The sequence below is a fragment of the Mercenaria mercenaria genome, chromosome 6 (assembly GCF_021730395.1).
Source record: "Mercenaria mercenaria strain notata chromosome 6, MADL_Memer_1, whole genome shotgun sequence".
Classification (NCBI taxonomy): Eukaryota; Metazoa; Mollusca; class Bivalvia; order Venerida; family Veneridae; genus Mercenaria; species Mercenaria mercenaria.
The window spans coordinates 50896982-50909573 of record NC_069366.1 but is presented as its reverse complement, the minus strand read 5'-3'; the positions used below and the strand labels follow the sequence as shown (position 1 = coordinate 50909573).

Sequence of the window (12592 nt, the reverse complement as noted above, 5' to 3'; positions counted from 1 at the left end):
CAAGGTTGACCGCCATAAATTGATTCATAAGCTCGATACCCTGGGAGTCCACCTATTAGCATCCCAATGGATCAAGCCATTTCTCAAGGACCGTTTCCAAAGAGTAGTCGTGGATGGCTTCACCTCAGATGAACTTCCTGTTCTTTCCGGGGTTCCACAAGGATCAGTCATTGGCCCTTGTCTCTTCCTAGCCTACATAAATGACCTCCCAAAGTCCATCAAAAGTAAGTCGCGACTTTTTGCAGATGACACTATTGTCTATCTGACGGTTAAAACATCCCTTGATTCTCAATCCCTACAAAATGATCTTCCTTCCCTAGAAGCCTGGAAAAAGGACTGGTCAATGGAGTTCAATCCAGATAAGTGTGAGGTGTTGAGGATTACTCGAAAGAAAAAAACCTATCATCTACAATTATACACTCCATAATGTATTACTAAAAACTACAGAAGCTGCTACATACCTGGGGCGTTACACTAAGATCTCAGTTGGTCAAAACACATTGATAACATTACATCGAAAGCAAATAATTCACTTAGATTCATCAAAAGAAATGTCAAAACAAACAACAGAAAAGTAAAAGAAACACCTTACAACACCTATGTCCGCCCACAGCTTGAATACTGTTCCACTATATGGCACCCTTGGCAAAAATCCCTCACATACAAAATTGAACGAGTACAACGATCTGCAGCTCGATACGTATGTAACAACTACGGTCAAACAAGCAGTGTCACCCAAATGCTTAATGATCTCAACTGGCAATCCCTTGAACAACGCCGCATTAAAAATTCCCTTATGATATTTTTTAAAATAAGGTACAGTCTTATTGCAGTTGACCATAACCACCTCACACCTACAAGGAACCTGAACTACTTGATCCCACAATCTCACCCGCAATACCATTCCAAAAACAATTCGTTCCTGAAATGGTCTCCCCCAACATATGCAGTCCAGCCCCAGTTTGATTCTATTCACTGAGAGGCTGACAACTGTAACCTTCTAATCTATATCTATGTTTTTAACTTTGCACCTAATGAGCTTGCTCATCTTTTAACAGTCTGTCCCAGACAAAGCGCCTCCCAGTTATAATCAGAATTGAGTGTTGGGCAGTACACAGTATATGTAGATGCAACCAAGAAGAATAATAACAGACTTGGTTTGATTGAGTCTGTTCATGAGAGGTAATGAAATGTGCAACACCTCTTACGCCCCCTAGCACCGGCTTAAGCGGAATTCTATTACACATATGTTGAATGAACTCCATGATCCCAAAGGACCAGAAAATATAACAACACTAAAACATGCATGTTGTCATGATTATGAGGCATATTACATTAATCTACAGCTGAAAAATGACTGAATGCAACCTGAAGATCATGATGTGTGCTGATATTGGAGATAGTAGTAGTTGTTTTGGTTGTTTTAAAATTGAATGAAACATTTAATTTCATTGTAAATATTCTTTTATGTTTGCATTTAGTTTAAGAACTATTCTGAAGTGTCTTTTATCTATGTAATTTATGTATAATGTATTCATAGCCTGCTTTTACAAAGATGAGATCTCATTTAAAAAAAAAAAAAAATCACCTGTCAAGGTCACAGGGGCCTGAACATGGAAACCCGTTTCTGATCAAAAACTTAAGAACCACTTGACCCAGAATGTTGAAACGTCATAGGATGATTGGACATGTAGAGTAGATGACCCCTATTGATTTTTGAATCACTTGATCAAAAGTTAATGTCACAGGAACCAGAACTTTGAAAACAGTTTCGAACCAATAACTTTAGAATCATTTGACCCAGAACCTTCAACCACGATGATAGGAATTACAGGGTAGATGACCCTTAATGTCTCTGGGGTCACTTTACTTAAGGGAAAGGTCGCAGAGGCCTGAAGATGGAAAAACACATTCTGGATCAATAACTTGAGAATCACTTGACCCAGAATGCTGAAACTTCATAGGATGATTGGACACGCAGAGTAGATGACCCTGTTGATTTTGGGCTCACTCGATCAAAGATCAAGGTCACAGGGGCCTGAACATGGAAAAAACGGTTTACTTGAAAACCATTTGACCCAGAATTTTGAAACTTCATAGGGTGATTGGGCATGCCAAGTAGATGCCAAGTAGATGATCTCTATTGCAGCCAACCATTAGTGTCTCTTTGTCTTTCGTTCCTATCCTCTATTGACTGCATTGGGGAGACATGGGCATCTTCTAATTTGAAAATTAATTGCCCTCCTTCGAAGGAGGAGGGGTATATTGTTGATCGCGGCCGATGAGGCCGCGATCATATTGAATAGGACAAGTATTTGCACGATGGGGAAAATATTTCATGATGGACCTGTGAATTCTTTACTTGTGGGTGAAACAGGTCTCATAAGCTTCTACTGATTATAAAACATACCGTACGATTTGTTGTGAATCAACTGTTGTTATACTTTTAGTAGTTCAACCGCCACCCTTGTTTAACAGCAACATTTAAAAAACACGTTTTTTTTTCATCCTCAGGTAATGAGTAAGTAGACTCGCCCAGTTTAATCAATCTAGACGCATAATCTACATAGAGCGCTTACTTCACCCGATTTACATTCGGAACATTTTCACGCGTTTCGGGCTTTATCGTATGTTTAACATGGGATTTTTGAACCGTCCAAAGATGTTGGAAATGTTTGTCTCATTGTTTTTTTTTTTAATAAAAATGTTACTGCTTTCATTGTCTACCACTTCCCCCCCCCCCCTTGCCTGAAAAAACAGTAATGAGTTTGTACACTGTTAAGACAATTGTGCTCTGTTGAAATTTAACCAAACACAAGTTTACCTGCATAAACAGAAAGCATGATATGTCACCATGCGCGGATCCAGATGGGGGGGGGGGGGGGGCCCCCTCTGGAAAATCTTTAAAAAAGGAAAGAAGACAAGAAGGAAAGAAAATGTTTTTCGAAAAAGGCAACATTAGGAGTGCATGTAAAGTATATGCGGCTGCTGCTGCATACGATCCCGACATATTTCATATTATTTATCTAAAAGAAACTAAGAATTTTACCTTCAAGAAAGCTTGATTTTATCATTTTCCCAAATTTAACCGGTTAGTCCATAAAACTGTCCCAGAATGCAAAAAATGAAGTGCTAAATTGCAAAATTTTCAGGGCGGGTGGGGGTGGGGGCAGGGGATCGGACCCCCTCTGAAAAAAAATTGGCTGTGTCCGTGCATGGTCACTATACCTGTCGAGTACTGGACATTATGGTTAACGCTTCTTTCCTGCACAAATGACAATTTCGCAACTTCTGTCCGGTTTGTACAAATTTCTGGCCGTGATAAACCATTTGACTTGTAAATATTATTGTTTGACAATGGATATTGGTCGGTCTGTAGACCAGTCGGTTTCCGGATGATAACTGGAGAACGCTTGGGCCTAGGATCATGAGATTGGGAGAATTGTCATGACCAGCAGATGACCCCTATTGATTTTGAGTTCAGTAGGTCAAAGGTCAAGATCTGGTAAAAAAAAAGGTTGAAAATGCTTATTAATCAAGAGTAGTTTAACTAGAATCACCAAACTTAAGCTAACTGTTCATGCCCATTACCAGAAGCTGTCAACCGCTGCCCACGTCGGTCCTCTCAGTGCTTTGATTGTATGTAGTACCGTATAGTACTGATTCAATGTATGGGTTATGTTACGACGTATATTTGTTAAATCAGTTTATTCATTTGCCTCTGAGAGAAGTAGAAATTTCTTCAAAGGTAGTTTTCGCTGTGTTTAAGAGTGCTACTGAAAATTGTTAAGTGTTCCAAAACTTTTAGGGAAAACAAAACTGTTACTTAAATGCGGTTGAGTAAATTTCATTGATATGAACTTTATTAAGTATGAAGCATAGGAAAGAAGCAAAGAAGGCATGAACGCTTTCTACAAAATAGCGATTCATTTCTAATACATGCTATCCTATATTCAACTGAAATCTCACAGTCTAGAATGAAATTGATAATTTCCAATTCTCTTAATATTTGAAAATGCAATGCAGGGTTAGCAATTTTAAACATTCTTCAAGACTGGGTACTGGTATTTAATATCCAAGAATAGTTTGTAGGTAACATTTGCCAATTATACAAAGCTTGTTTTACAATATTATTATTACAATTTCCAAGTTACCCTGAGGATGCCCTCACTCTTTTACCGGAACAACATAAAAAGGCAAGGCTGTAGATATAACTACATACAGCGTGTACTATTAAGTTTTTGCGGTATTTGTTCATGTTTTCAATACGGGTCAAACATACATTTAAAATAATATATTATGAACAATCTATTCCTTAATAAAGTAGTATTACAGGAAATTAATTTCTAGGCAACATCAGAAGCTTAAAGTACATGCAAATGGTAAATGCTCCTAAATCTGTAATCGTAAATGGCAAAACTCAGGGCTCACACTCCGCATGGAACACTTCTGCAGTACCTCGGGGGACTAAATTGACATTTCAAGAAAACACTGAGGTGACTTAAAGTATTTGTAAGGACTTGTTCTAGGAGATACTTTTTCTTAACTGCCGCGACGATATACCAAAGCTACTGACCTGTGATGGTCATCGCTCACCTATCACAAACATCAGTCCATGCTTATCTCAAAATATATAATACTTAAACGATTAAAAAAAAACAACAAGTGTGGAGCTAAATGAAGCTACTGAATAAAAATTGGTTTCTTTAATTCCCTAATGCTTATTCACTGATATTGTCATTCAAGAAGTAAGTATCACAACTTATAAATCAATGAAACTTAATTAACTGAAATTAACTGAAACAATAACACAAACTGAACGTCATGACATTGTGTGCTTATGCTACTGTGCAGCTAGAACACGGATACCAATTTGATATTCAATGTTGCACAAAATATTAGCTTTGCACGTATCACAGAGCTGATGAAGTGTTAACAGAAAACGAAAAAGATAGGTAAACAGGCTTAGTATACTGGGTAAATTAAAATCCTTACGGAGGACATGTACACACGCAAGCTTTTTCAGCTACTAGTTGTTGGCGTTTTATTTGCAGGACGGACCCTTTCAAGAACATGTCGAGCTAAACGGTGTCAAGAAAAACGTGCCAGTAACAGTGACATTGAACCAAAAGCAAAAAGCCTTAGCAATTGTTAAATACACAAGCGGCAAAAACAAAATAACAAGTGACAAGGTTGTTGTATCTGTTGATGGAAAGCCGAACGTTTTGATACCTGTTTCTTTTAAAAAAGTGTAAATATTGAATTGTCAGATTTTGACAAGTTTGATTTGTTTCTAGTTATCATATTTTGTTTGTTATGGCGAATGTAGATAATTCCCAATACAATATTAACAGAAAAAGATACTATTTTCCTGTGGTAAAGAACTGGTTCAGTTTGAAAGTAATATACATCAAATATATATTAGACATAAATGTTTCAATCCTATTGACCGTTCTAAATTTTTCTCCCCATTCTACTTCGTACATTCCATAGTAGAAGTCATTTGAGTATGTTTACAGAGAAACCGCGTACGAAGAAGAAGAAGAAGTTTACAGAGAATCTACTGAGTTGGACTTTGGATGTGTTGTTGTTAACCGGAAAACTGTAGCACGAGAAATATCGCTTGTCAACTATGGCTCAAAGACGGGAGCATTTAGAATCAAGTATGAAGGGAGTCGGCTTATTGAATTTATACCAACAAGTGGCTCAGTACCTCCAAATAGGGAACTACGGATAAAAGTAAGTTCAATTTCGCACTGGAAATTATTTGACACTTTGAATTTAAAATTGTGAATTAATTATGTCTTGGCCAAATAGGTACCTTTAGATATGATAAACTTAAGCTAGTTAAAGTGACTCTTTCTGTAACGAATCAAAAGGCGCCTTCTATGAGTCATTTAGATCATAGCATTTTTTATGTCACATTTATTCAAGTAAGATTTCTTTAACAAATATGTCAATACTTTTTAGAAATGCACGTTGAGTAATTATGTATGTTACTGTTGTTTCATTTTAGGTTGAACTTGTTACTGTTGTTTCATTTTAGGTTAAACTTGAAACAAAACATCCAGGAAAAATTGAAGAAAAGGTTGAGTAAGTATGTTTTATATCCATGACATGAATTGCTGGTAACGCTGATAGCCCTTAGCTCAGTAGGGATAGTGCAGATCTGCGGCTCACGGGGGTCGTGAGTTAGATCTCCTGGGGAGACATATGTTGATAAGCGACACTGCGTCCACCACCTTTGACTCATGTGGAGAAGTTGGTAGTAACTTGTGGAGAAAAAGGAACTGGTTAGGTTAACTGCCCTCCATTACAGAACTGAAACACTGTTGAAAAGCGGCAATAAACCCAAAACAAGCAAACACCAATTCTAGTGTAACTATAGTGTTGGGTCTCGTAGAAAAGTTCTGATTGTGTTACAAAACTGATATTATCTATAGTAAGAACCATTTGTAGGTACATATAAATTACATTCTTTCGAACTGATGGCAACCGGCCTCTCATGAGCGGTTCCTCACAGTGTTCCTTTGTTTGTTCGCTTTGTCCTACTTTATTTTGCTTTATCTGTGTGAGTGAATGAGTAAGTGTGTATGCGTGCGTGCGTTTGTGTGTGCGTCCATGTTTACACTGTTGTACTGTCAAGGACGGCTGCGTTTTTGAAGCATGGCATTTCCCTGTTTAATATTCATCCATGCTTTCCCCCAACAGCTCTTCCCTTTCTACTCAATCCCCATATATCTTGCATATATTTGAAATGTACCTGTTGTTGGATTTTTAAGAAACAAGTCAATACAGTCGGCTCTCACTCGCTCGAATCCGGCTCGCTGGAATACCCTCAATCGCTCGAACTCGCCTTCCGGTCCCAAACTTTAGTCCATTATATTTTATATTGTTCTACTGCGGATGGCTCGAACCCCGATGACTGGAACATTCGAACTGTCTGTCCCTTCAACTTCATTACAGAGCAATTAACACCTTCTGACTCGAACATTGTTTTTCTCGCCGATATCTGGTTATGTATTATGTTTCTGTATAATTATGGTTTTGGCCATGTTTGCTGTGATATGTGATTCCGGAAAATCTACCCTTGCCTTTAAATATATTTTAGATATATTTTTGAAGGGCGGAGGTGTATTTTTCCATATATTTTCATAACATTTCAAAAAAAATAATTACAGGGTGACACTTGGTCATGAAACAAAATCCATGCATGTCCGGGCCAACGTGCTGGAGTCAGAAGATATGCTTGACCAAAAGACAGAGGATATGCCCTCTGCAATGGAAAGGGATACGATTCAAGTTTGTCCTGTAAGTCTTGAATTTAATAATAATGCAGTTAACAAGCTCTCTGACTGTTAACAACGTCAGTAAAAGCTGCAGAACATTAATTAACAAAGGTTTGTAGCGCACATTTTATCGAGTGTAGCTGAGAAATAATGTGTTAATGATCAAAACTTACCTGTGTTTTGCGCAGCATTAAAGCCAACAGCTGTAGGTCAGCTCATTGGCCCGAGAGCCTACACCAATAATATATGATTTTCAACCATATAGCTAACTGGTTTACATTGATGGCTATGAGAAATACTAGTGTAACGTGTACTGAGCTGTCATTTTGGTTACAGCACACGACTTTATCCTATGAGAAAAGTAATCCGGTCGAGTCAGTATAAAAGGATTTTTTACTTCCGCAAAGATGTACATGTATTATAAGTTTGGGTTTACGCCACGTCCGGTCAAGTTTGCGTTTCATGATCTTCGTCTGTAACTAGGGGTAGCTGGATCGAAGAACGATAGTTTTTGTGCGTAATGGAGCATTTCATCAATCAGTGAGCAAATAGTCCATTTTTTTCTAAAAGACATTGCCATTGGAAATGGTTTTACGGCACATGACGGAAAGTCCAGATCTGATGGAATATTGAGATGAAAACTAGGTCTTCTGCTATGATGATATCCTTATCAGCTGTTGCATGGAAATTTCGCCATTCTTCCTCTAAAATACCCTTGTCTATAGGCCGTTTGTAGTGGTTTGCTGCTGTTCGTTCGAAAAGTATATCAATATTCAAGTCACACCCAATCCGTTCTGCCGCCGAAATCCATCTAGCTTTTTCTGTATGAAATTGCACGTGCTGTAAGAAAACAAATGCAATATATATTTATATATATCAATATGTTGGCTAGTCTACACGAATATTTACACAGAAATTTCTGAAATTGCCTTTAATTGCAGGAAAACCTCAAAATAGAGGAGCCGCAAGATACCGTGGAAGAGCCTGACAGCCTGATACAGAGTTCAACAGGGCGGCGCAAACGTTGTGTAGTATTCTCTGGTGATGATTAGCGTAGCTGTTGTAGCAGCCGTAGCTACAGTCCTAGCTGTCTATTTCACATAAGGCTTTTGAAGTCACTTGATGTCATTCTGCTACATGTAATTATTATCGCTACGAAATTAACTATCTTAAAGGTGCAAAATAAAGACAAATGAATAGACATAAATCTTAAAAAAAGACTACACATTTTAAAATATAGTACTAAACATTATGATAGCCGTGCAATATTCCCTTGAAATCAACACAAGAACAGAGAAACAAATGATTGTTTCTGTATTTTCTTAGACTGACATGGGGGGTCATTTTGTCCTACTTTCATGTTTATCGTTTTTCCGTAATCGGTCGGAAATTCTTCGGGATCACGTGATTTTAAAATTGTTTCAAACGAATATCCGTTTATAGACGCGCGACAAAATAACTGTATTTCCATGATGGTAATTATACACGACTTGCACGAAAAATATGAAATGTACAAAATTTATGTTTAAAATTGACAGTGACATATATTAGGCCAAGACAATGTGTTTAATGACTAAAATCTTATTAAATTAATGTAGCCATATGTACATAAATCAGTGTATTTAGGTAAATTTCAATCACATTTTGTTTCTGCAGTGTAACACAGTTATTCATTTATATTCTTAAAACTATACTGAAAAGAGATTAACTGAAAATGTTTGCAGACGAAGTTGTAAAAACACTTTTATTCGGGAAGGGCCTGAATTGTCTTCCCGCAAACTTGTAGTATAGCTGTTTATTACCTGTATTATAAGAATGATTTTCATGAAGTTTTTGTGAGTTACAAAATTGTTGAATTCCATGTGATAAGTTTGTAAAAATCACGTTATCGTTTGGGCATATAATATATTTTGCATGTATTTATAAATTATAGCCTCGTTTCGGAGGATTCTTCCGAAAAAATCCGAAGATGCTCGACGGGTTCGTAAGCAGTCGGAAAACATACTTTCGATTTGACATAGGCAACATCTTTTGTTTATTTGTTAGTTATTCTTGAACATATTCATGACTATTTGGTCAGATCCGATGCAGTGGGCCATATTTTCAGTAAATGGGAAGTCTCAGCTACAAACTCTGGTTTTCATATAATACTCGTTCGGGTTTTAGTAATGGACCTTTAAGATTTTTCCTTCATTAGTTTTATACTTCAATGATTTCTATTGTATATATGTTGGCGTTGTTTGTTTTTGCACGAACATTTCATGCATTTCTGCCAGTATATATAGGCTTTTTCGCGCTTTATCTTCACTCGAGGTTAACATTTGGCAGCAAACACAAGTTTATGCCCACCGTCCCTCTCAGTTACATTTAATAATTTGGTAAATTTGTTTGAGGCTTTCAATAGGAGGGAACCGCTTTAATTTTCATTTATCTATCGTTATCATTTCCCTTTTTTAAAGTGAAATGTCAAATATCTTGCGTTGTTGCATAATAAATGTGAAATAGCTATTTTATTCTATTGCATCTATATTTTCTCATGTATTTTAGTATCGTTGCAGATTTTTACATTCACAACTGTGTCATGTCAAGCGACGAGGGCAAAGTCGAGGACAACAACAATTTGACATTTTGTATTGCTGAATATTTACCCCGCGATACATTGTTCGCGATATTTGCTGCCAAATAGATACCTTAAACCTATTTATGTTTTTAGATCACTCGATGTCCGGCGTCCGTCGTCTGTCGTCTGTCTGTCGTCTGTCTGCCTGCCGTCTGTCTGTCCGTCAAGATTTAGCTGGTGTATGCGATAGAGGCTGTATTTTTCAACTGATCTTCATGAAATTTGGTCAGAATGATTATCTTGATGAAATCTAGGCCGAGTTTGAAAAATGGTCATCTGGGATCAAAAACTAGGTCACTAGGTCAAATCAAAGAAAACCCTTGTGTATGCGATAGATACTGTATTTTTCAATTAATCTTCCTGAATTTTGGTCAGAATGATTACCTTGATAAAACCTAGGCCGAGTTTGAAAATGGGTCATCTGAGGTCAAAACTAGGTCACTAGGTCAAATCAAAGAAAAACCTTGTGTATGCGATAGAGGCTGTATTTTTCAATTAATCTTCATGAATTTTGGTCAGAATGATAACCTTGATGAAATCTAGGCCGAGTTTGAAAATGGGTCATCTGGGGTCAAAAACTAGGTCACTAGGTCAAATCAAAGAAAAACATTGTGTATGCGATAGAGGCTGTATTTTTCAATTAATCTTCCTGAAAATAAGTCAGAATGATTGCCTTGATAAAATCTAGGTCAAGTTTGAATATGGGTCATCTGGGGTCAAAAAATAGGTCATTAGGTCAAATCAAAGAAAAACTTTGTGTATGCGATAGAGGCTATATTTTTCAATTGAACTTCATGAAACTAAGTCAGAATGATTGCCTTGATAAAATCTAGGTCAAGTTTGAATATGGGTTATCTTGGGTCAAAAATTAGGTCACTAGATCAAATCAAAGAAAAACCTTGTGTATGCGATAGAGGCTGTATTTTTCAATTGATCTTTATGAAATTTGGTCAGAATGATCGGTTTGATAAAATCTAGGTTGAGTTTGATTATTGATCATCTATGTTTAAAAAGTAGGCCACTAGGTCAAATCAAAGAAAAGCCTTGTGTATGCAATAGAGGCTGTATTTTTCAATTGATCTTCATGAAATTTGGTCAGAATGATTGCCTTGATGAAATCTAGGTCTAGTTTGAATATGGGTCATCTGGGTTCAAAAAGTAAGTCACTAGGTCAAATCAAAGGAAAACCTTGTGTATGCGATAGAGGCTGTTTTTTTCAATTGATCTTCCTGAAAGTAAGTCTGAATGATTGCCTTGATGAAATCTAGGTAGAATTTGAATATGGGTCATCTGGGATCAAAAAATAGGTCACTAGGTTAAATCAAAGAAAAACCTTGTGTATGTGATAGAGGCTGTATTTTTCAACTGATCTTCATGAAATTTTGTCAGAATGATAGCCTTGATAAAATCTAGGTCAAGTTCGAATATGGGTCGTTTGGTTTCAAAAACTAGGTCACTAGGTCAAATCAAAGAAAAACCTTGTGTATGCGATAGAGGCTGTATTTTTCAATTGATCTTCATGAAGTTTGGTCAGAATGATAGCCCTGATGAAATCTAGGTTAAGTTCGAATAAGTGTCATCTGGGGTCAAAAACTAGTTCACTAGGTCAAATCAAAGAAAATGCTTGTTTTTGCTCCAATTTTAATGATAATTGGTCAGAATATTTTTTCCATGAAATAACTAGGTCAAACATGTTTACACTGTTATGGTGTACTATGGTGTGTTTCTCAGGTGAGCGACCTAGGGCCATCTTGGCCCTCTTGTTGGTTTTATGTTTTTACTTAATTGAGATAAGAGAATAGTTAATTAAATTTACTCACAGCTTCAGAGTGAGTGAAACTGTTTAGTGAGGCTTTAAAAATTGTACTAAATTTTTATGACATGCATTATATACTGAACAGCAAAAGACACTATCCAGATGTATAACTGGGGTATATTTAAATTTTTTTTTTAAAATTATAGATTTGACTTGTTTTTTTTATTAAAACATACCCAAGTTATACATCTGGATAGTTTCTTTTGCTGTTCAGTATACCTATATCCTAGCGAAGTGTATGAATACGTTTATGCAGTGTAAAACATGTACAATCACTTTAAAGATACATGATAATCATAGAGGGATTTCATATTCTAGGTGTATCTGGAAGACTTGTAAGAAACATTAATTTGCGCCTAATTTCCTGCATGTATAGAGTAACAAGTTATCAATCAACTGTCTTTGAACTGTCTTATATTAAGGTCTTTGTATCACATTGGTAGTACTCTTCACATTGGATAACAAAATTTCTAAATTGAAAAGCTCTAAAAACGGCAAGAGTTTTGGTCCTTGAATTCGTCAGAATTGCCATACTTAACTTTATTAAGACATTGTAGGCTACAGATCAGGAACAATCTTCATGACTTGTACAGAATGTGCATAGACACAAGATCTCATCGATCTTACACACGTTTGTTGTGTCGGCTAGGACTAAGTTTGTTGATGATTTGCACATAATGAATAAATTGTGGTTATGTAATAACCATCTGGATATAACTTACACGGGACTGTTTAAAGTGTGTGCATGTCTAAGGCCTTCAGGCATACTTCAAATAGTCCATTCAATGTATTTCAATCCAGATGGTAACTACAAAATCACCTACTAAACATGTAAACGTATATACTAACCACATCACAACGCAAGCT

General features: G+C 36.6%; 1 protein-coding gene across 5 annotated transcripts in view; it reads left to right on the top strand.

Moving 5' to 3' along the window:
• The window catches only part of LOC123548925 (uncharacterized), a 49223-nt gene extending 37902 nt beyond the window's left edge, over positions 1-11321 (top strand). For 2 of the 5 annotated variants that reach the window (XM_053545875.1, XM_053545873.1), the window contains exons 2-7: positions 5055-5251; positions 5520-5739; positions 6047-6093; positions 7182-7311; positions 8231-8428; positions 9848-11321. In XM_053545875.1, coding sequence (XP_053401850.1) covers positions 5055-5251; positions 5520-5739; positions 6047-6093; positions 7182-7311; positions 8231-8341 — 705 coding nt within the window. In that variant the 3' untranslated portion in view covers positions 8342-8428; positions 9848-11321. Of the gene's footprint in view, positions 1-5054; positions 5252-5519; positions 5740-6046; positions 6094-7181; positions 7312-8230; positions 8429-9836 lie in introns of those variants that run through there. The other 3 variants (XM_053545876.1, XM_053545874.1, XM_053545872.1) reach the window with 3 other exon arrangements.
• Positions 11322-12592: the final 1271 nt, after the last annotated feature.